Below are 22,760 nucleotides of genomic sequence, written 5' to 3' on the forward strand. Positions count from 1 at the left end.
TGGGCCTGGATTCCCATTTGACCCAGCATCCCCTGGCCCTGCACCCCCAGCCTGTGCTTTCCCCTCTAAGTCTCAATTCATCATCGGCAGAGAGGGTCTGACTGTCTGCCTCGGCCGCACTCAGGGTTTGGGGAGTTTGGGGAACTCCCCTCACTGGTTGTCTTATGGCCCAGGGCCCTCCTAGAAAGAAGATCCCCAGATGCAAAGGGCTGGGGGCTGGGGCCTGAGAGAGAAGCTGAGAGCTCCTTTCCAGGTGGCTCTGGAGAGGACCAGCTCATCATGGCCATGCCAAGTCCCATTTCTGCTTTGGAGGAGGTCCCTAAGGGTGTCTTCTGAGCTGTGCCCTATTCGGGGTGGCCCTCGTCTTCATGGAAACCTCGGGAGCAGCAGTGGTGGGGTTATTGAGCGCCTGTGAGGGGCTTCCCCAAATCCCACCCCTTCCCTAAATCCCATCTCTTCCCCAAATCCCACCCCTGGGTCACCCTGAGTCCTAGCTGGGTCGCAGGGGGCCTGGGCTCCCCAAAGAGCCCCTGCAGGGAAGCAGCGTTAGGAAACACATTCTAGCAGCAGGTTCAGCCCTTAAGCCTCAGCTTCTGCCCCTGGAAAGGGAGGCCCTAGCACCTGCCTCACTGGCTGTTCAGTGAGAACCTTGGCTTGCAGAGCTTGGCGAGGCTGGCGTGGCTGAGTGAGTGCTGAGTACCTACAACTCTGACTGTGTACATGGGGAAACTGAGGCCTCAGGGGCAAGGCTCAGTCGCTCCAGAAAGTACTAGGCCAGGTGCAGCAGCCGGTGCCGTGTGCCCTGGGGCTCTGTGCCCACCCGCCTCCTCCCCCCTGCACCTGGAACTCAGAGCCCAGGAGAGCAAAGGCAACACTCACGGCCCCACCCCTGCCAGCTCCAGGGGCCTCTTGCTGCTGCCAGGACCTTCCTCTTCCCCACTGAGGGCTGGCCCATCACTCTGGCACCCTCTGAGGGATGCCGAGGCAGAGGCAGGCGGGGGAGGGGGGGTCGTGGGGGGAGGGCAGCACTGCACAAACCCACAGTGCCACCCGGGGGGCCCGCCCGTTCTGGCCCGGAGACCCTCCTGGCTCTGCCCCGGTGGCTCCAGGGTTGTTTATGAGGAGACAAATGGGGACCAGGAAGGGGACGGGCATGCAGGGAAGGGTTTCCGGCTTCCCAAATCAGCAGAGTGGGCCGTGCAGCGACTTCCCCAAGTGTGTGTCAAGGTCCTCTCCCTCTTCCCCACCCAAGGAGGGAGTGGGAAGTGTCCAGATGGAGGCGGGAGGAGGCACAGGAGGAAGGCATCCATCATCTGGGCTGAGCTAGACCTCCCCCCTCCCCTGTGAAATTTCCAGGCGCCCGAGACCCCTGCCGTGGGGAGGAGGAGACGAGGTCCACCTGGGGGTCCCAAGGCCTGACCCAGCTCTGACTGTTACCTCTGGGTCTGGACCCCGGGCAGGTCTGGGGAAGGAGCCCTAGCGTGCGGCCCCCAATCCCTCCACCCCATCAGCCCGCTGCCGGGGCCGGGGTCTCATGCCGCCCGGCTCCACCCGTCCTCCTGAGTGGCCTTTGGCACTGCCCGCTGCTCCAGGGCCGTGTGCCCGGCTGTACCAGGCGGTGCCGGTCCTGCTGAGAGGGCAAGCGGGTGGGAGGGCCACCAGGTACCTGGCTGAGTGGGCGGTTCCCACCGGTGGGTTTCCGCCCCTCACATGCCACAGGCTCCCTCAGGGGGACGGAGGCGTCCAAGGCCTCCCAGCTGGCTCAGCCCCTCCCTCCAGCTGCCAGCTGCCCGCAGCCCCGTGGGGACCTGCGGCCTCTCTCCTGAAGAGCCTGCAGCCCAGAGGGCAAGGCCGAGAGGGTCTGCAGGGACTGATGGCCGGGAAAGGGATCCTGCCCAGGGTGGCCCTGCAAGTTGTCCCCACCCTGCCTGCCCCCTTAGCTCAGCACACGGAGGAGTGATTGAGGCAGCGTCCCCTGCGCACGGGGGCCACGCCCTGCCTGGCGGGCGGCCTGCCTGGCAGGCGTTGGTGATCAGAGGCCTGGGGGGCAGGGAGACACCTGCTCACCCCATTCCCCCACCCCAGTCAGGGTCATCCAGGGCCAGAGCAGCCCAGCCCACCCGGGGCGGGTGCTGGAGAGGACAGACCATGCTCCATGCCGGCCCCCACCAGGGGCAGTGGCAGATGCGAAGGGAGCCTGGGGTAGCGACCACCCGGGGGGAGGGGAGGGAAGCCTGCAGAGGGGGTGGGGCGGCCAGGTAGGTTGAGGAAGGGCCTGTGCAAAGTCTGCAATGATTCCGGCACCTTCCAGAACTGGGAAGAGCTGGGAAGGCCAGATGGCGGGGGGAAATGAGGTCAGGGTGGCCAGGGCAGGCTGCAGTGGCCGCCCTGGGGCACAGATTTTCACCGCTCCATGGTGAATGCTTCCACGCATGGGAAGACGTGGCCTGATGGCTTTTCAGAGAAAGAGCACGTGGCAGGGGCAGGGGTCTGGAGACCACCCTGTCATCCTGGCCAACCAGAGAGGGGCTGGGCTGCAGCAGTGGGAGGCCCAGGGGGCCGGCAAGCCTATCTCCAGATGGCAGCAGGAGTCCTGCATGGGTGCAGACGGGGGAAGGGCCCAGCGTGGTTCCGTCCGGCCTCGGGGAGGGTTGGGGTGCACATGGGGCCTCCGAGGGGTCTGGGGCAGTCCGAGGGGATGGCCCAACTTGGCCAGTTGGAGGGGCACGGCCTGCCCTGGATCCACAGACCTGAAAGCGCCCATGGGCAGCACATGGGGGGCAGGGGGGTCAGGGGGGCAGGTCTCACCTGCTCGGCTCTGACCCCAGCAGACCCTGGCTGTCCTGGGGGCCCCTGGGCGGGGCTTCCCAGCCTCAGTCCCCTGCCTAGGCGTCAGGGACTTTCTCCCTCACCCTGGACAGGAAAATCCCTGCTTCCCTTAGTCACCTTGTGAAACGAGAACCCCACCCACCCTGGGTCTCAGTTTCACTCTGAAATGTCAGCGTCACATACCCCCCGTGGGGGTGACGTCGCCGGGGCGCCCAGGCTCCAGGGGCCGGGGGTGCATCCAGCCAGTTCTTCAACCGATCCCCCGACGGACCCCGCACAGGTGCAGCCCGAGGCCCGGGGACAGGCACCAGCGAGCCGCCTGGACCTGGGCTGGCGGCCGTGCCCTCCACCGCCTCCTCCGTCTCCTCGGTATGCACGACAGCTGGGAAGGGGGTCAAGGAGGGGGCCAAGGAGCGGGCAGGCCCTGCCAGGCCACTCAAGCCGTGCCCTTCTATGGGCATGAGGTGGCCGGAGGAGCCCAGGGCCGGACAGCGCTGACGTGAGGAGCCCTTTCTGAGCGGGGACACAGCTGTTCCCCAGTCACCTGCTGTGTGTGGAGCGACCTGCCTCCCTGGAAGGACGGGGCTGTCTCTTCAGGGCACAGAGCCTGGGCCGTGCCCCCCTCCCCTCCTTGGCGGCGAGCGAGCAACGGGTCCCATCCAGCACGCCCTTCCCCCACAACAACAGCCCCTGGCCAGATCCCAGCTGCCCAGCCTCCACACTCCCCCAGGGCTCGGCCCCCCGAAGCCCCCGCACCAGGTCCCCGTGGGATTTGGCATGGAGAAGACGACCTTCTTCCTCCCTCACACACACACACACACGCACGCACGCACACACGCGCGCGTGCATGCACACACTCACACCACACACTCGCACACGCACGCACACACGCACGCACGCACACACGCACGCACACACGCCCTGCAGACATTTCTGTCCTCCTCTCGTTATCAATAGAAGCATCATCACAGAATCAGGTACCGCTGCCACCAGCCTCCAGCAGAAGAGCTGGGGTTGGAATCCACTTTGCAAGTCAACCCTGAGGCTGTGGGGAGCCCTGCCTTCGGGGGCTCAGCGGGGGTCCTAGTGGGCCCCCTTCCCCTCCTCTCCTCTCCCTTCACCCCCTCCCCCAGCAGCAGCTCTGGGGCAAGTGGGAGTCAGCCCTGGGCGGCTCCATCCCAGTCCTGTGGCTGCAAGCATCTCGCCTCCCCCAGTCTGGAGCCCCTGCTCCTTCCCTTCCGCTCGCCTGGGCAGAAGCCGGCAGCCCCTGCTGTCTTCCTCCTGGGCTGGTGGTCTCTCTCCACACAGCTCCCACCCCTGACTGTCAGAACATGTGTCCCTCCCCAAGCCCTGACCACTCCCATCTCTCTGGCACCTGCACCCTGGGGCAGTCGGACCCCCACGGTGTGGCTCAGCTTAGATGCCTGCCCTCGGCAGCCCCTCCCCCAGCCAGGGACCCCCCTCCTCTGCCCCTGCACAGGCCGGGGGCGGGGAGGGGGCAGCGCGGGGAGCGCCCCGTGAAGCACAGCTGCCTCCTGAGGAAGCCTGGGTCACACAGTCTCTCTGCCCAGCTCTGGCTGTGGCCACACGGCTGGTCCTTTTCACCGGCAAGCCTCACAGCCTCGGCTTGTGCCCCCTCACATCCCACCGCCAACCAACAGCGCCTGCCTGGCACTCAGAAGCTGCGGCAACCTCAGCCTCCATCAGCACCGGGAGGGGGCGGCCTGGGGGAGGGGGCCCGGCCAGGCCTCAAGCACAGGCTTTGAGGACCCCGAGGCAGAACATTCCCCTCTTGGCCAGGCTTCCTGGCCTGGGGCCCTCCCCACCTCCTGCCCTCACGGCCTCGGCACTGCCTGCCCACGGCCTGGCTTCTTCCCCAGGTGTCCAGGCCGCATCTTGGACCCGTACCAGGCGTCCAGGCTTCCCGGTGCTGGGTCAGCATCCCACTAGCTGGTGGGGAACCCGGACTCTCCCAGTGAGGCCCAGCTGCAGAGGCAGACGGAAGAGGCGTCTACCTGCCCGGGGTGAGACGGGGTCCCAGGAAGGTGCCCTGCAGGCTGTGTGCCTCCCCTGAGCCCCAAGGGTGCCACCGACCTCCAAGTTAAGCGTCCCCCCCCACCGACAACGTGTCAATGCAGAGGTTTCTTGGGACCGCAGCGCTCGCGGCCCGGCCCCGGGCCTTACCCTGTGCCTTCTCCCACCAGCAGTTCCTGGTGCTCCTCAGAGCCGGGGTGGCTGGGAGCTGCCGCCATCGGGCTGGTCCCTGCTGTGCGTGTGTGCTGCAGCTCTCAGCGCTTCCTGGGGCGGCTGCCCCGAGCCTCCCCTCACCCCCAGCCGGGTTTCACTTCCCCCTTCCGGCGGCAGGTTGAGGTTTGGAACATATCGGGCCTTGGGTTGGGGTGTTGTTTTTTAATCTGTTGCTGCAAGAGGAGAGAGAGAAAAAAAAAACAGCCATCAGGAAACGTTAAGCAAGTTGCAGGGGCCTGGAGGGCAGAGAGGGACCGTGTGGAGGCAGAGGTGGGTGCAGGGGCTGGGACCCCCGTGAGCGGCCCATGCTCCCCCGGGGCCCCTGCAGCCCTGGCCTCGAAGCCCACCTGTGCGTGGCTGGTGTCCCCGAGCACAGGGCGCCGTCCTGGTCCCTGAGCCTCCACGTTAAGCATGGTGACCTCTCTGGAGGGAGATGTTCTGGATGCGTGCCCAGAGCTCGGACGCTCTAACCCCCGAGCCTCGGGCCATCGCCTGGCTCACCCCTCACTGGTCTGTGCTCTCCAGGCGATTTCTGGGGCCCGGCACGAGCTGCCCTGTCTGCAGGCCCCACGTCTTCCCTTACAGTTTTCTTGACTTTCCTGAACTATTGGGGTCCCCAGTCTCTCTGCTGCCCCTGGACTCTGCCACCTCCTGTGCTCAGGGGGCTCGGAACTGGCCCTCACCCGCCAAGCGTTCACCAGACCCCGGGGCCCTCCAAAGCATGCCCTCTCTCCCCTCTGCCCATCCCCACCCTCAAAGGCCCAGAAACGACTGATCCCTCCTGTTAAGGGCTGAATTGTGTTCCCCAAATTCATAGGTTGGAGTCCTAATGGCCAGCACCTCAGAATGGGACTTTATTTGGAAATAGGGTCATTGCAGATATAATCAGTTAAGATGAGATCATTAGGGTGGGTCCACATCCAGCATGACTGGCGTCCTTATAAAAAGGGGAAATTTGGAGGCAGACTTGCCCGCCAGGAGACGCCATGTGAAGACGAAAGCGAGATGGGGGTGGTGCGTCTACAAACCAAAGGTCCCCAGGAAACCACCAGAGGCTGGGGGAGGGGCCCAGAACAGGTTCTTCCTCAGAGCCCAGGAGGAGCCCCCGTGATACCTGGGCCTCGGACGTCTGGCCTCCAAGACTGGGAGACGTTGGAACCGCCCCATCTGACACTTCCTGGGGCCGAAGAGCGGGCGACGCCCCGTTCTCCACGCGTGGGAGGTGGGAGCGCATGGCGGCCGTGCCCGGGAATGCTCCGGGGATCTGGGGGCCCACAGGGTGCTGTGGGCCCAGATGCAGCGCCCTCCATGGTCATCCCAGGCCTCCCCTCCGGGTCCTCATCTCCTATCTTGCCATCTGGCCCCCGTCCCCCTCCCCTCTCCAGCTCCAGCTCCTGCTCTGCGACCCTGCCCTCCCCAGCACTCAGCTTATCCCCAGATGCCAGGGCCCCCTCCCATCCCTCCAGCCTCTACTCCCCCACTGATCCCATCTGTGGGTGTGTGTGCTAGAAGCTCTCACATCTTCAAACAAAAGCGCCCTGGACCCGCCCTTCTCACACCTCCTTCCAAGGCCAGTGAAAGGCATCCCTGGGGACCCAGTGTCCAGGTTTGAGGGCCTTTGTGCCCTGCTGGCAGGTTAAGCAGAGCCGGACTTCCTCGGAAGAACTAAGAGTCCACCCAAGAAGCAGACACGCCATCATCTGTTCAACTGGCATCGTTCACTCAAACTAGAGGGGCTGTTGAGAGGGCAGAGACCACTTCTCGTCCCCCCTCTCACTCCCAAACCCGGTGCAGTGTCCAGCGACACAGTGAGTGACCGAGGCAAACAACGAGCCAGTCCGAAGCCCGGATGCAACAGGCTCTGCAGGAGGGCGGGGTGGGCGCCAGGCAGGCTTCTGGCCCCGGAGACGCTGAGCCAAGGGCGCAGGCCCCGAGGAGGTCTGGGCGAGGCAGACGGGGGCAGAGAGACACGCGACGCACTGACTCCGCCCTGCCTGTGGGGCATCGAGGAGGAATGTCCAGGGGCGGCTGGGTCCATGGACCAGGTGGCCTCCAAGGCCCAGGTGGGACGAGTCCCCAGGGAGACCACTGTCAGGACCACAAGCTCAAGTGAAAAAGTGACACCGGGTGACTAGATGCTGGGGAGGGGAGGGGAGAGAGTGGGCGGAGTGAGCAAGGAGGAGGGGTCAAGAACGGGGAAGTGGTCAGCACAGGGGCAGGTCAAGGCAGAAGAGAGTGATGCCTGTCTGGTCTATCTGGAGCGCTGAGGGCACGAGTCGACCAGCACGGGTCTGAGGCCGGCTGCCAGTGGGGGGAAGGCAGGTCGCCGAGGGTTGGAAAGCGGCCTTCCAGGGCCGAGGGCTGGCAGAGGCCACAGGAGCGCAACTTAGGAGCCTACTGGGGGCTCCGTGGGTTAGAGGGGGGACAGTGGGAGAAGCAGGATGGGTGAGGAAGAGGGCGTCTCGATCCAGGAGAGAAATGTTGAGGCTCTGAAGACAACGGGGTTGGGGGTGGGGGTGCGGCTGGAGAGAGAGGGGGGCCTGGGAGGTCTGTGAGCTGAATTGTGGCCCCTAAAATTTCACACGTTCCGGTCCTGACCCCCAGAACCTGTGAGCTTATTACAAAATAAGGTCTTTGCAGATGATCAGGTTACATGAGGTCACCAGGGTGGGGCCCTAATCCCATAGGACTGGGGTCCTTATAAGAAGAGGAGGTCAGGACACAGACACACACAGAGGGACGACCCCGTGAGGACACAGGGAGAAGACGGCTGTCTACACGCCGAGGAGAGAGGCCTCAGGAGGGACCAGCCCTGCCCACACCTGGATCTGGGATTCCAGCCTCCAGGACTGGGGACAGTAAATGCTGCTGTTTGAGCCGCCCCGGCTGTGGTGCTTTTTTATGGGTGCCCCGGGCACTGATACAGGGATGTACTAGTCAGGGAAGGAAGAAGCTGCTATAACAAACAACCCTACACCTCGGGGGGGCTTAGCACCAAGAAAGCTTCATTCTCACCCAGTCCAGGCCAAGGTGGGCGGGAAGGGGGTCCACATTCGTTCTGGGACCCCAGGCTCCTCCCTCCGAGGACCTCAGAGTCCCAGCTGGCAGGGGAGGGGCGGGGAGACCATGGGGGAGGCTGGGGGGTGGGTCTATGGCCTCACCTGCCCTCAAGGTGTGTGCCCAGTAGGAAAAGGTGGGCAGTGTGGTGGGCAGCCAGCCAGCTCCTGCCACCACGAGGTACAGAGGCCAGGGAGCGAGAAGATGGGGTGCCCAGATGTGCTAGGGGTCCAGGGGTGCCATCAGCAAGCACAGGTACGAAGCAGAAGAAGGTCAGGGGCACGAGAGGATCTGGATGTGGACGCCCGGGGCTGAGGTGCTGTGGAAACCCAAGCAGAGGCGGCCAGGGCTGTTTGTGTGGATGTGGGCAGAGGGCAGAGACGCGGGGAGGGAGATGGTCAGCGGGTCAGCAGGCTGGAGGGATGCCCAGGGTCTCCCGCTGGGGCTTGAGCCTCATTCCTGAGCTCAGGCCTCCCAGGCCGATCACTCCGCCGGTGCGGGTGTGCACACATGCCGTCCAGCTTTGCCCTGGGGGGACTGCAGGGTTTGCTGGTGTAGCTCCCTTCACGCTCCCCATCAGGCAAGCTGGGTCCTGGAGCCGGAGGTGCCTGGGGACAGACAGGGGCAGGGCAGGGAGTCTGCGGGGTGGGCGGGGGACGGACAGGTCGGAGGGAGGCCAGGGAGGGCGATGACAGGCAGACAGGGCGTGGCCATGCTGAGCAGATTCACTGAGAGACAAGGTAAGGTGAGAGGCCGGGGCAGCAGGTGGCTCACAGGAGCCACCGGGGGACAGGGGACAGCGGAAGGGACAGGGGAGCAGATAAGGGTGTCTGTGCACACACGTGTCCCCTGATGGGGCCTGGGGGTCAGGCAGAGGGGTGCGGCTGACACCCTCCACACGGGCCAGGTCTCCCTGGAAGGGGGCAGCTGTAGTGGGCCTGGAATTGCCAGAAATTGCCCAGGGAGTCAGGGAGTGGGCTCCGGAAGCAGCAGGAGCCATGAGGAGGGGGCCCAGGTGGAGGGTCCATGATGACCCCCGTGGGCACAGCAGGGAGAAGCTGTCCAGAGGGTCTTCCTACGGGCACCACCCCCCTGAAGGACGACAGAAGATGAAAGCTGGAAGTCCAGCAAGGACTTTGGTGATTGGGGTGGTCAGGAGGTGGGGTCAGATGTGAGAGGAGCCCTGGGGGCCCAACATGGACAGTGGGCACGCAAACTCCTGCCCTCTACACAGGGTTACCATGGCCTGGACCATGTGCCAGGCTCTCGGGGCTGAGGGCTCACAGAAGGCTTCTTTGAGGAGGTGGGGAGGGGGCAGCCGAGGGAGAGCCCAGGGGACGCTTCCAGAGCTGGCGCTGAGGCGGGTGTGGCATGGAAGAGAGGCTGGGGGAGCTGGAGGACTCCCAGGAGGGTCCAGAGCGCCCCCCTCACCTGTCCACCCTGTGAGCCGGGTATACTCACCTGCACACCCATTTTGTAGTCGGGTAAACCGAGGCCCAGCCACTGTGAGGAGGAGGGTGACATGGAGGCCTGTGGCTTGTTGGTTAAGGGGCAGGGGGAGCAGGTCTGGGCCTGGATGGAGCTGGTGCCTGGGGACCAGAGGGGACAGGTGCGGGCAGGTGGTCATGGGCGAAGCTGGAGGGAGGGTGAGGCACCGTGAAGCCCTGCAGGTGGAGGCTCACGGAGAAGCTCTGTGTCCTCCGGGCCACGCTGGCTTCCCCCCGGCCAGGTGGGGGTACAGGTGGAGGGGGAGGGGAGGCCTGTCCCGCAGGTGCAGGGAACCCAGGGGGTCCGCAACCCATACTAGTCCTCACGCCTCCGCCCACTTCCAAGTGGACCCCCGGCTCCGCCCCATCCCCCGAGGCCGGCACCGCCCGCCCTGCCCCGTCTCTCTGGCCCACTGCACTCACCCAACCCGCTGAAGAAGGGCGCACCTGGAGCCCTCCCGAGACCCCTGTCTGAGTCCCCCACCTCCATCAAGCCCGCCGCCCTGTCAACAGCCCGCTGGCCCCGCCCCGTCTCCCTCCCTGTCTCCCTAGCTCTCTGGGCTCTTCTGCCCACATCTCCATCTTCAGAAGTCTGGGTGATTCATCTTTGTTGATTTTGTTTCATCTATTTTGTGGTTGCTTAAGAGTGTTCTTGTTTAGGGGCTTCCCTGGTGGTGCAGTGGTTAAGAATCTGCCTGCCAATGCAGGGGACATGGGTTCGAGCCCTGGTCTAGGAAGATCCCACGTGCCACAGAGCAACTAAGCCCGTGTGCCACAACTACTGAGCCTGCGCTCTAGAGCCCGCGAGCCACAACTACTGAGTCCGTGTGCCACAACTACTGAAGCCCGTGCGCCTAGAGCCCATGCTCTGCAACACGAGAAGCCACCACAATGAGAAGCCCGCGCACCGCAACGAAGAGTAGCCCCCGCTCGCCACAACTGGAGAAAGCCCGTGCGCAGCAATGAAGACCCAATGCAGCCAAAATTTAATTAATTAATTAATTAATTAATTAAAAAAAAAAAAGAGTGTTCTTGTTTTGACATTTAAAGGAAAGTTTAATTGGGGTAAATGATTTCAAACTGACAGAAAAGTTTCAAGATTAACACAAAGAGCATCTTTAACTCCGTCACCTGCTGTCGTTGCCTCTCTGTCTCTCCCTTCCTCTACTCCTAAGGCCCTCATGGCCTGTTTCCTAGAACTGGAGCCGCCCTCTCCCCTGACCACAGTGCAGACACCAACCTCAGTCTAGCGGACGTGAAACACCACGGTCATCTCACCGGCCAGTCTGTGTCCTTGTGACCGGCTCCCCTCGGTGACTTTGTTTCTTGTTTGTTCTACCCACTTCCTTTCTGGCTCACCGAGAGGGTCCAGGCTCTCTGTGTGCTGGCTGTCCCTGTGGTCAGCCATTCCTCCCGGAGCCCTGGTCCCTTCCTGGAGGACAGTGTAGGGACCAAGGCCCGGGGGCCCGGGCGCACTCGCAGGGGCAGGCTGGGGAGAGAGCTGCGGGCACAATCCCGCATACGCCCTGCACCGCGCAGGAGCGTGCCCGCCAGCCTCGCCTGCCACCGCAGTCCAGCCGAGCCGCGTCCCCCGGGGCTTCCTGCGGCTGCGTTCCCTCCCTGACCTCCAGCATCACCCACGGAGTGGGCCATGTCCCCTGCACCTTTGCTGCCCTCCTCCTGCTGCCCTGCGTCCAGCTCGGGCCCTCCAGGGGTTGCTGTCTCGCTCCGTCCGTTGTCAGGGACATCGCCCATTACTCACGTCTGAGGACGCCCAGACCCCATCTCCAGCCCGGACCCCTGCACCCATCTGTCTGTGCCTGGGAACTGCCACGTCCCCCAGCCCCCCAAATCTCAGCCCAAAGCCAGCCCCTCACCTGCCCCAGGCTCCTGCCCTGGAGAACACCCCTCCGCCCTCTCCCTCTCAGCACAGGCCTGGGTGCCCCTTCTCCCTTGTCCACCAAGTCCTGGGGGCCCCGCCTCTTGAATCTCTCTCCATCCACCACCGCCCTCCACCCCAGGAGATGACAGTGGCCCCTCTCCCCTCTCCTACCTCCAGCCTCCACCGTTCTCCACCTTGCAGAGATCTTTCTAGAAGGTGCTGGACTATGCACTTCCCCAGAATTGCCCCATTCAGCCCCACGTCCACACGGCTGCAGGGACACTGAGGTCACCCAGCAAGGGCAGTGGCAGAGGGTCGCAGAGGGGCGTGGAGCCAGGCCGAGTGGCGCTGGCCAGATGTTTGCTGGCTTGGTTTGGTTTGCATGGTTCTCTTTCAATTCACTCATTCATTGGAAAATGTAACAAGCACCCATAAATCCACTGTTCTGCCCAAGAATTACGTCATCAGCCCCCAAACCTGCTTCTGCTTCCGTGTTTCCACCCCACCTGTCCCCGGCTTGGCCCCCCGCCCCGGGGAATCACTGTCTGGAATTCTGTGTTTGACATTTCCTTGCCTTTTGAAAAGAAGACCATTTTCCACATCTGACGGAGTTGGGTCCTGCCTATGGGAACCACATCCTTGGGGTCCCTGCACCCGCCGTGGCCCTGGGCATAGATTCGCGCTCCCTTTGCCGGCGGGCACGGCCCCTGCACAGCTGCCCGGTTCACTTTGCAGGGTCCGAGGCAGATACTGCCTCTATCACTGGCAGCTCTCACTGCCAAAACCCACTCACTCCTTGAATTCACTGCCTGCCCTGCCTGCTCTGGACTCCGCACGGGCTGAGCCTCAGACAGGGACGTCGAGGGGTCCCCTCTACCCTGCATCCGTGAGCAGGAAAGGCAGCCCAGGCACCCGGCCCGGGCCCGGGCCCGAGGGCCTGACGAGACCAGCCAGGGCCCGTGGGGAGCTGCTCGCAGGAGGGAGCTGATCCCTGGGCTGCCGCGGGGGCGGGGAGCAGTACTGGCCAAGGCCGGCGGGGCAGGCTGACGTCTGTCCCTTGAGGCTCAAGGCTCCGGCCCCGGCACATCAGTCGCAGGGGCCTCCGGAGGGCAAGGGCAGGGCGGACAGCCGCTCCATCAGGGCGTCAGGGGCGGCAGCCTGGCCTCCCCGGGCTCCGCACCAAAGATCTGCGCGCAGGACCTTGGCGGACCACGGCATCACCCCTCACAGAGGAGGCTGGCAGCGGCCTTGCCGTGACATTTGTGTCGGGGCCTGTCGGGGACATCGTCCCTTGATGTGTGTCGTGGGCCAGGGCCGGGGGCTGTGCAGAAGGGAGAAGCTAGCCCTCTCACCGGGCCCGGTGTCAGGCCAGCTGGGCCTGTCATCAGCCTCCAGTGGGAGCACGGACCCCAGCCCGGCGTGCCCCTGCCCCACGCGCTCAAGACTCCCCGGAGGGCCAGCTGATCCAGGACTGCCCCGCGGGCCCCCTGGTGGCGGGGGGTGGGGGGTGGTGTGGGGAGGAGCAGCCTGGGAGGAAGGGGCTGCCCACAGGGCACGGGACACAGGCCCACGAGGCCCCTGCCTGGACTTGTGCCACAGGGACAGGGTCTCTGGGCCCTGTGGGGACCTTCATGGTGACAGTGACAATGGACCAATGGTCATCTAGGGAAGTGGCTCTGACATGGCCCGGGCACCTGTGTCCAAGCCTACAGGGTCTGACACCAACATCACCAAGCAGCCCCAGGCGGCAGGCGGGGGGGTGGGGTCCCAGCCCAGCCGAAGTCCCCCGAAGCCCCTGTGTGGCTCCTCCACCCCCAGCCCGGGGTCCCCGGTCTCAGAGGCCTTCTCACGGCGGCCTGTGGGCAGAGAGGCTGGGGCAGGGCCGGACCAGAGCAGAGCAGAGCAGTCATGGGGATTGGAATCCTTTATTGACAGGAGCTGAGCAGGACTCGGAGGGCCTCGGGCGGGAACGGGCGGCGGGCGGCCTAGGACTCGGACTCGAACATCTTCTTGCGGCCCTCCATGCCCGACTTCTCCTCGATGTTCTTCCTCCAGTCACCCACGTCGCGCAGGTCCCGCTCCTGCGGGCGGGCCGGGAGAGGGCTCAGGCCCACCACCTCCAGCCTCGCTTCCCCTCCAAATCCCATCCCGGCTGACCCGTCCGGCGTCTGAGCCGGCCCGGCAGGAGGGGTGCGAGAGGTGGGGACCCTACCTTCTCGGTGTCCTCCTTCTTGACCTGCTTGAGGTTGCTCCTCAGGTCCATGCACACCTTGTGCTTGGAGCCCAGCAGCGCCTTGAGCATGGCATCGGCCGACATGCGCACCCTTCTCAGTGGGGGCCTCTTGAACTTGCCTCTCAGGTCAAACAGCTTCTGGCTCAGGTCCTCCAGCTGCGGGGTGGGCAGCAAGGCTGGGCAGGAGGTGGCGGGGGCCAGGGCCTCACAGTCGGGGCGCCCCCCCCACCATGTCCCCCTCCCCCTCCCCCTCCCCTCACCTCCTTGGAGCTCTTCTGGACCTTCACCTCCATGTCGTACTTCTCCTCCTCGGCCGCGTTGATCTTGGTGTGCAGCTGTTGGCAGAGCTCCTGGGGGCGGGGGCCGTGGGTGGGTGGCCATCCCCACACTCGGCCTCCACCCGCCCTGACCACCCTGCTTGCCCTCTGGACCGAGGGGGAGACGGGGCGGTGGGCAGGGGCTGCGTGGGCGGGTGGGCGGGCCTGGGTACCTGCACCTCGGCCATGGAGCTGGGAATGTGCAGCGGCGGGCAGTGCTCGGCCAGGTAGCTCTCCTTCTCCGTCTCCCGGCGGCTCTCCTCCTTCTGCAGCTCCGTGGCTGCGATCTGAAGCATGATGCTCTGGGGGGTTGGGGGGGGCGAGGGGTAGGCGGTGGTGAGGGGCTGCAGCACGCCAGCCTGCAGACGCCCGGGCGGCCCTCCCCAGGCCCGCACCTACCTTCAGGTGCTGTCTGCGGGCCGTGATGGCCCTGTCGTGCTTCTGCAGGGCAGGGAGAAGATGCAGGAGGGAGAGTCAGGGTCGGCGGGGCTCGCCCGCCCAGCCAGGGGGTCCTGCCCGAGGGGCGGCTGGGCCTGGGCCTGGTGGGGGAGGCTGGGCCCAGGACACGGCACTGCACGGTGACCCTCTGCCCGGGTGGCCCTTCAGGTTGGGAGGACTGGGGTCGGGGGAAGAGGCTGTGCTTCTGAGGCAGGGGGATGCTGGCGGGGCCCAGGAGGCGGGGGAGGGGATGCAGCCATCAGAAAGAAGAAGCGAGTCCCCAGTGAGCAGGCCGCAGCCGCACTTCCCCTGCTCCGGGAGCACTGGGGCACCGGGCAGCCACTTCCTCTGTTTGTCAGTGTCTGGGGGGGGGGGGGGGGTTGCGGGTGAGGCATTTTCACAGAGGGGGGAGGGCTGGGCGGCCTCCCTGGGCCTTGGAACTCCGACCTCTGACCTCTCCTGAGTCGGGGGTCCCACCCCCTCCGTGTTTCACCCCCAAGCAGGTACTCACCTCCTTACTGTCCCAGGGGGGCAGGTGGCGGCGGCGGGGGCGGGGGTGGGGAGAGAGAAGAGAGGTTATGGCCCTGCCACGGGGCTGTGTGCTGGGGCGGGCGGGAGGTGGCCTGGCGGGGACATGGGGAGACCCTCGCCCAGTGGGGAGTGGGGTGGGCAGTAGGGGCACCGGGCTTGAGGGGCTACACTTACTCGCCCATCTTGAAGTCCTGGGCTTAGAGCCTGTGGGAGGGAAAGGGGAGGGGTGTTAGGGCCACGGCCCAGGACCCCAGCTCTGGGGGTGCAGCACCTCACCTCACACACTAACCTCCCGCAGCCCCGCCCAACCCCCCACCTCCTTGGGGGACACTTCTTGGAATTCCCCGGGGGAGGGGAGGAGTAAGAGGAGAAAGTGTTCCCAAAATGTCCCAGGCGGGCCTGGAGTGGCTGCAGCTGTCCCCGAGGGAGGGGGGGGGTCCGGCCATCGCAGGTGCCGCCGGAGCGAGCAGTTATTTTTAGCTCTGCTCTTTGAGCTTCTGCCCCAAGTGCATATAAGAAACGGCCCGCCAGTTGGGCCTGGGGTCCCTCATTCCGTAAAACCCCCTTCCTGTGTCCCAGTGGTGAGGCCTGGCCGTCGGGGTGCTGCTCGGGGCCCCTTCGCCACCCCAGCCTGCCTCCGGATGCATCTCCCTCTCGCCCCCTGCTCCGTGGGAGACCCCCAGAGAGGCTGCTGGCGGCGGCCCTGGCCCCCAGGCCCCCGCCCCGGGAAGTCTTCCTGCAAGCGAGCTCGAGCAGGGCCTGTCCCGGCCTCCGGGCCGGCCTCACCTCACGTCTGGGCAGCAGCGCTGGGAAGCGGGGTCAGGCCGGCAGCGGCGAGTTGGGCTGGTGGGCCCAGGGGGAGGGGTATAAATGGCCTCCCCCAGGCTGGGCCCCTGCTCAGAAAGGGCATGGAGCCCTCCTCAGACCAATGGGGGCACAGGGACCTCCCCACCTGCCCAGGCTGCCTGGCCCGGCCCAGCCTCGTGCTGCCATCCAGGCCAAGAAGTCTTGGTTGTGGGGCGGGGGGGAGTGGTGCTGAGGTTGGGTTGGTCTATTTAGGGCTCAGTGACGACTTAAGATGCCTCCCTTGTATCTTACAAGGAGCCTGAGGACAGGACGACGGCCTCGGCAGCCGTGGCGCACAGCTTAGGGGTCAGCCAAGGGGTCACTCCGACCCGACCCCACTTGTTCTGAGTCAGGGTCCACACTGCTTTCCTCGGCTTCGCCAGGGCTCCGGGCCCCCTGGGGAACAGCAGCTGCCTCGCACTCTGCTTCTTATTGCCCCCTCCAACCCAGCGGGCGTCTCGGGCATGAGCTGGCCATGTCCTCCCATCCCCAAGCTGGCCTGGGGCAAGACCGGACCCCCAAACACGGCCTCTGGGGCCTGCGGCAGTAGCCAGGGTCTCTGGGGCAGGGCTGCCCTCCACGGGCGTGATCCCAGCTTCCCACCCAGGAGCAGGATGGGGGGGCGCCTGGACGGACGTGCAGCCTTGCCTGGACCGCCCTGCCCACGGGCCGGCTCCCTGCACAGCTCGGAACACATCCTTCAAACCCAGGATTTCGGCGCCACCCACCTGGGAACCTCTCCCTGACCCGAGGGGGCCTGGGGCCCGCCTGGCTGCCCCAGGCAGGCCCGGCACTGCCCTTCTCACCCCGGTCCAGGCCTGCGCCCCCCGCCCGGGCCCCCACCCAGCAGAGGCATCCGGATAACCATGACTTGGCACCCTCTGAGCTGGGGGTGCATGGCCCCAGCCCTGCCGGCTTCTCGGGCCATGGGGAGGGTCAGGGAGAGCTAAAGCCGTCCAGATGTGCGGGGATTAGAGCTGCTTTCCGGGCCAGGCTGAGCCCCCAAAGGCCCGGGGCGGCTTCCGAAGGCATCTACTGCCCCCTGCTGCTCGTGAAGGGGACGCCCCGCAGTCACCATCCGGAGGGTTTGGGGGCCCCTCGGGGGCTGGGGCGGTCCCTGGGATTGGGTTCCCCTCTGTCCACTGTCACCATCCCCCAAATATCTCCCACTTGCCCACTGTGTCCCCAGGGGCCCTGACTCTCCAGCTGCTACCGACGGGGAGGGCTTCCCATCTCCCAGTATCATCCCCCTTGGGCCTGGAAGGGCCCCTTCATCCTCACTCAGGGGTCAGGCATGGGTCAGAGCCCTCAGGGCTGGCTGAGCCCGGAGAGGAGACCCTCTCCTTGTCCTTGGGAGGGGGCCGTGGCGATGTCGGTGGAGCCCCTGGCCCTGCTGTGTCCATGGGGCTCAGGAAGGACACACAGCCATGGGGGAGAAGGCGTTTATTATGGTGGGTCCCCAGGCCAGCCTGCACGGGGCCCGTGGCCCAGCCCAGGGAGACCGAGGGCCGGGGCTGCTTTCAGGAGCCAGGCAAGGGCAGGCGCAGGTGGGGCTGCAAGGCCAGGGCCCTGTCCACCTCCCTGGCCGGCTGCAGGCGGTGCCACTGGGCGATGGGCCGCCGGGCATGGGCCAGCATGTCTGCCCAGTGCTGTAGGGGTTGACCAGAGGCCCAGGCGCCCAGCAGAACCTTGCTCACGGGCTTGGCCCGGAACTGTGGACCCCGGGCCCAGACGGCCAGCACCAGAGCCACACTCTGGGTAGAGGCAGGCTGAGGTGCGGTGGAAGGGGGAGAAAGACAGCTGTCAGTTTGGCCCTGAGCGAGGTTCCATCAGCCCCCTCCTCCAGGCAGCCCACCTGGATCTGGCTGAAAGGCACAAGGAAGGTGAAGGCCTCGTTGAAGTAAGGGGTGGCCGTGCCCTTCCTGGCAGATGTCTTTCTCTTCTTCCACTTCCTCTGGTTCAGCACAAGCTGGACCTTCACGTAGGGCTCTGGGCAAGTGAAAGGGATCATAGGGCGTCCCAGGTCTGAGGGCTGAGCACAGGGCTCCCTCCGTCCACGTGGAGGGGCAGGTCTGGCTCTCACCTGCCAGAACCGGGCTCAGGCCTCGGGCCTCCAGCACGACCACGGTCAGCCGGCCCGAGCCGGGCACGTACTAGAGCGAGAAGCACACCTCCCCCAGCTGCTCAGGCTGCGGGCAGCAAGAAGGGCCTCAGCTTCCCCGCCGGGCACACCGGGCAGGGCGGGACTGGAGCCCAGTGGTCAGCAGGCACACCTCGGCAGCGCTGGGCGGGCCCAGAGGGCGCCAGAGCTCCGGGGCTCGTGGGCTGCAGATCCACGGTGCCCAGCAGCAGGCTGAGCACGCCCAGAGGCTCGTGCTGGGAGGGGCACCTGCACCCGCGGGGTGGTCCGGGGCAGCTCCACGGGGGGGACCTGTGGGGAGGGGTGTGAGCGTCCCCCGCCGCCCGGCCCAGGCCCCTGGCCATCCAGCCCCGACTCACGTGGAAGGAGCGGGTCTCCTCAAACGTGGGGCAGAGGGTACCACGGTGCACCTTCGTCTCGTGCCTGCACCTGGCCTCAGGGGAGAGGCTGACGCGGGCGTAGGGGTCCGCCATGCAGCCTGCTTGAGGCCCACCTTGATCTAGGAGCCAGGGGGTGTTTCAGCCAGGGCCCCCTTCCTGGTCAGCCCTTCACCACCCAGCACCCAGTGCCCACCCTTCCCCCATCGCCCCTCCAAAATCCCGCACGTCCCCGGGGCCCCGCACCGCCTGGCTTCCAACGTCGTACTCCACGGACGGCTGCAGGCGCTCCCACTGCTGGGGCCCCCCAGGGCCAGGCTCCACGTTATCCACATCTGGCTGCACCTGGGTGGTATCACAGGGGCTGGCGACAGGTGCTGCTCGGACCGTGCCCCCATCAGAGCCCCGGCGTTCCAGGCAGCGGGTCCATGATGGGTCAAACCTCCAGGCCAGGCCACCAAAAGGGCTCACACCCCAGCTCAGCTCCGCGGGACCGGCCGTAACTGCCCCAAGTCCACCTCTCAGCCACTGCCCTCCTCCAGACCTGCTGTGGCTCCTGCAGCCCACGCCCTCGCTCACCTTGTTCATCGCCTCGCCGGCCAGGCGGCCCCCCATACCTCTGCTCTGGGCAGACCAGACCATGCTGGGGGCTGAGCTCGTCCCCGAGCCTGGACCTTGAGCTGCCTCCCGGCACTGACCCAGCTGGGTGCCCGTTTCTCACCAGGTGGGTGTTGATGGTGCTGCAGGCGCTGCCCAGGCCCACGGCCTCCTCGTCTCTGGGCTTTTTCCTGTGGCGGCCGCAGCCGCAGCAGATGGCACAGAGCAGGCAGGAAACAACGAGGACGCCAGCCACGACCGCAGTGGCTATGAGTGCCCAGCGGAGCCCTGGGGGCGGGGCGGGGGGAGCACAGAGATGGGCCTGAGAGGCATCCACGGACAGCGGCTGCCACCCGCCCGGCCGGGCCATCCCCACGCCCCTCCCAGAGGTCCCGAAACTCACAGGGGATCCGGGCGACCAGGTCCGGAATGAGCCCGGGTACAGCCGTGGAGCCCGCCGGGGCCCGGGCGCTGTGGGGGCCTGGGGGGCGCCCCATCTCCTCACCCTGCTGGCCTGGAGCAAATGGCCAGGGCAGCCAGGTCACTTGTGAGGGTGGCCCCTTGGGGCCCTGCCTACCGTCCCATCTGCCCAGCAGCAGCCAGCTCAGTCTGCCTGGGCAAGGAGGCAGCCCAGGGCGGCCGGGGCGAGGGTTCCGAATGGCACCAACGGGAGGGGGGTGCTGGGCCTTGGCCGAGGTATGGGCTTAGCTGCCACAGGCCTGGCCTCCTACCACCTCCCCCAGCCCCCAGCCCAGCCAAGCGGGCCAGGCCTGCGCAGCCCGGGCCCTGGCCTCACTGGTCCTCGCCGAGGAGCCCTTCCTCTCCTCACCACAGGGCCTCTCCCTCCAGGAAGCCCCCTCCCACCTGACCTCTCTCCCTGGGCCCTGGGCCCTCCTGGTGGTCGCTGCTGGGGTCCCATCCTGGCCTCCCCCGACCTCGGGCCCACCATGGTTTGCCACTGACATAGGTGGAGCGCGTTTACGTGTGGGTCCCCAGCCCTGGAGCAACTGGGAGCCTGGGGATGGAGGCCCTGAGGGGTAGGGGCTCTGCTAGGGTCATGGGGGACGGGAGGGGCCAGGAGTGGGGGTCGGCTGCCTGCGGGAGCTCCGTGTGAGCAAGTCTGGGCTGAAGGTACATTCCTGGCGCCTGGGGAGGAGGGTGAGGTGGGGGCAGGCAGGGGCGAGTGTAGCTGGGAGCAGCCAGAACATTCCTGCCTACTACCTGCCCTGCTGCCCTTCAGAGCTCCGCCTGCTTGCTCGGGGGTGGGAAGGAGGGTGGGCCCGGCTTGGCTGCGCGCCTGGGGCCCGAGGAGGAGCGCGCCTGGCAAGGACCGGCTCAGCCCGCACGCTGGGACCCCAGGCCCACGGCTAGTCTCTCTGGCTCAGCCTCTCCCGGCTGCCCTTCCTCCCAGGGGCAGTGGCGGCCAAGTCCCAAGGACCAAGCCCAGGCCCCACTCCAGGAATAACCAGGCATCAGAGTGGGATCCCTGCCCCTCCGCGCTCCCTGCCCACCCACGTGCCAGCCTGGGGAGGGACCGAAGCAGCCCCACCGTGATCTCAGAGACCCCCCCCACCCCCCATGCACATGGCATAAATGCCCCACTGCCAGCACCAAGCCAACCTGTTTGCAGGAGGGGCCACAGCTCAAAGCGGGGTGCCCAGGCCCCAGCTCGGCCTCCCCTTCCCCCGCAAACGCGCGTGTCTTGTCCCCGTGAGGTCTTTGGAGGATAAGCCATCTGAGGCTCGCAGCAGGGCAGAGGCCAGGCCGGGGGTGGTCCACACACGCAAGGAAGGGACGTCGAGGCAGCCTGTGTACCCGCCCCGGCTCAGAAGGAGGGCCCGGCTTGCTTTACTGCCTGCTGCAGCCGACTTAAAAGTTCTAACCCTTTGGAACTAGAGGCTGTACGTTTCCTGCCTGGGCCCCACAAATTATGGAGCGGGCTGTGGCTGGGGGGCCACCGGGCGAGGGCCCTGTGGTGCAGTGGGGTGCACTCAGGGGACTCACAGCTCTCGGCCGCCCCTCTGGCCACTGCCCGCCCTCCTCCCAAGGACACTCCCAGGTCAGCTGGTAGAGCGCCCCTGGTGGCGGCTGGTGGCGTGGGCTGGCCTGAGAGCCGACGGTCCGCAGGGGTCCCTGGAGCAGCCCAGTGGTCAAGGCAGAGAGGCCCTGCTGCCCTTGTGGGATTTAAAGCCCATCTTCATTTGTTGAAATGTCAGAGTCAAGGTGTGCTCTGGAATTAAAATAGCTTCAATCGAGATCCTTACGGTTGAGAATGTGGGGGTCAGTTGTCATTTGTCATCACAGAATTTCCATCTGTGCGTGCACACCTGTACCTGCGTGTGGCTGCGTGTGCATGCCTCTGCATGTGTGTGTGTGTGTGTGTATACGTGTGTGGGCATGTGTGGGCCTCTCCCCGCACCCCTGCTCGGTTAGTGTCCTGTTCTTGGCTTGGCTGGGGTGCGGTGGGCATCGAGTCACAGGAATTTGGTGCTGCTGGCTTGGCAGGATTCCCAGGCCAGCCTGGTGAAGGTTGAGCCCCAGAAACACAGGGGGTGCCTGGGAGCTGACCCGAGAGGACCCTGGATCCCCGGGCACACCAGCCACAAGCAATGGGGGGCCCTGTAGGCTGGGGAGGTGGGGGGTCCCTCAGGACTGCCCGGTCCCCGTGGTGGTGAGGGTTCCGGCTGGCGCACAGCCACCAGGTGGCGCCATCTGCTCCACTGGCCCCAGCTACGCCACCGTCCAGCCTCCAGGCCCCGGCTCCTGGGGGAAACTTGCAGGAGACCCCCTCCGGCAGGCAGGAGCCCCAGGGGCAGCCCTCCAGGTCCTGTGAGCGCGGCCTGGTTCTCCCTGTCCCCGTGCCATGCCTCTGGAAGCCCTCCTGGCCTGGGCCACCCCTGGGCGGGACCTCCCGTGCCCACCCCTCAGAAGGCAGGAAGTCCCTCCTGGGGTCTGCTTTCTGTGGCCCAGCTGGGGGAAAACCTCCAGGTGCTAAGGCTGTTTTTCCCAGGAAAGGGGGGACAGGCATCCTTCCTAAATGGAGTCCCAGCCCCCAGCCACCTCCGCCGGGGCTCCCTCCCAGCTGCTCTGCTCTCTGCTTCCGGGCAGGGCGGCCTCCTCCTCACCCAACTCCCACCCCAGCTGCCAGGCTTTGCTCCGGCTGCTCCAGGACCTGCCCACCCCCTCCCCCTGCCCATCCTACTTGGCCTTGGAGACCTGAGTGAGCTCCACCTCTCCAGGAAGCCCTCCCTGGTCACTCCCGGCCCTGGCCCTCGGACCTGCCGGAGTTATGCTGGATTCCACCCTGCACCCTCCCCGAGTCAGGAATGCCAGCTCTCCCAGGGGGAGGGCCTTCCCTGTCAGCTGGGCACCTATCAAAGCTGTGCTGACTGACCCCTTCCCCCTTTGGTCTAACTGGAATTTTTTATGCTTTGATGGGACCAAGTTTCTGCAGGCCTCCCTCTGAAAGAGCAAGATTCCCTCAAGTGTTGGGGGTGGCAGCCCCCGCCGCAGGTGTCACACACTCTCACCTGATGCCTGCAATTCCTGTGCCCCCGCCCCGGCGTCCAGGACTTCCTCTCGGACCCTGGGCATTGGATCCCATGCTCGGAGCCTGTGGCTTTGCTTGGCCTCTAGTGACCAGGGAAACTCTCCTTGGTGGGGGGGGGGGCAGGGCTTCGGGGAGCCCCACCCCAGGGCCGGAACTGCTGGCCCTCAGGAGTCGGGGAACTCCCTTGGGAGGAGGGCCCCTCCCGAGACCGAGGCACCCGGCATCTCGG

The 22,760-nt window shown here is 65.9% G+C and overlaps 3 protein-coding genes across 3 annotated transcripts in view; all 3 read right to left on the bottom strand.

The window, feature by feature from the left end:
• LSP1 (lymphocyte specific protein 1) overlaps positions 1 to 5,107 on the bottom strand; it is a 37,339-nt gene extending 32,232 nt beyond the window's left edge. The window contains exon 1 of the mRNA XM_082476475.1: positions 5,014 to 5,107. Coding sequence (XP_082332601.1) covers positions 5,014 to 5,081 — 68 coding nt within the window. The 5' untranslated portion in view covers positions 5,082 to 5,107. The remainder of the gene's footprint in view (positions 1 to 5,013) is intronic.
• An 8,304-nt stretch (positions 5,108 to 13,411) lies between these two features.
• Positions 13,412 to 14,608, bottom strand: TNNI2 (troponin I2, fast skeletal type). Its single transcript, XM_082476473.1, has 5 exons — positions 14,452 to 14,608; positions 14,226 to 14,354; positions 13,996 to 14,085; positions 13,715 to 13,891; positions 13,412 to 13,583 (listed from the first exon to the last, which is right to left on the bottom strand). Exons 2-5 carry the CDS (start codon positions 14,346 to 14,348, stop codon positions 13,488 to 13,490), a joined length of 486 nt encoding a protein of 161 aa, XP_082332599.1. The 5' UTR covers positions 14,349 to 14,354; positions 14,452 to 14,608; the 3' UTR covers positions 13,412 to 13,487.
• Positions 14,609 to 17,221: 2,613 nt separating this feature from the next.
• Positions 17,222 to 22,680, bottom strand: SYT8 (synaptotagmin 8). The gene is given in 13 exon segments (XM_082476806.1): positions 17,222 to 17,621; positions 17,723 to 17,856; positions 17,951 to 18,020; positions 18,024 to 18,056; positions 18,141 to 18,188; positions 18,190 to 18,259; positions 18,261 to 18,298; positions 18,367 to 18,479; positions 18,482 to 18,506; positions 18,631 to 18,928; positions 18,960 to 19,269; positions 19,385 to 19,495; positions 22,512 to 22,680. Coding segments are annotated over 13 exon segments (1,548 nt in total). The 5' UTR covers positions 22,576 to 22,680; the 3' UTR covers positions 17,222 to 17,387.
• Between the last annotated feature and the right edge of the window lie 80 nt (positions 22,681 to 22,760).

This window comes from Balaenoptera physalus, assembly GCF_965194825.1.
Source record: "Balaenoptera physalus genome assembly, chromosome: 10".
In the NCBI taxonomy this organism is placed as follows: domain Eukaryota; kingdom Metazoa; phylum Chordata; class Mammalia; order Artiodactyla; family Balaenopteridae; genus Balaenoptera; species Balaenoptera physalus.

Excerpts from the sequence above, each read along its gene's own strand:
- TNNI2 (XM_082476473.1), bottom strand. The coding sequence starts at position 14,348 with ATGCTTCAGATCGCAGCCACGGAGCTGCAGAAGGAGGAGAGCCGCCGG. Across the intron at positions 14,086-14,225 it reads GCTCCATGGCCGAGGTGCAG|GAGCTCTGCCAACAGCTGCA; the intron begins GTACCCAGGCCC and ends CCCCGCCCCCAG. Across the intron at positions 13,892-13,995 it reads TCCAGAAGAGCTCCAAGGAG|CTGGAGGACCTGAGCCAGAA; the intron begins GTGAGGGGAGGG and ends CCCACCCCGCAG.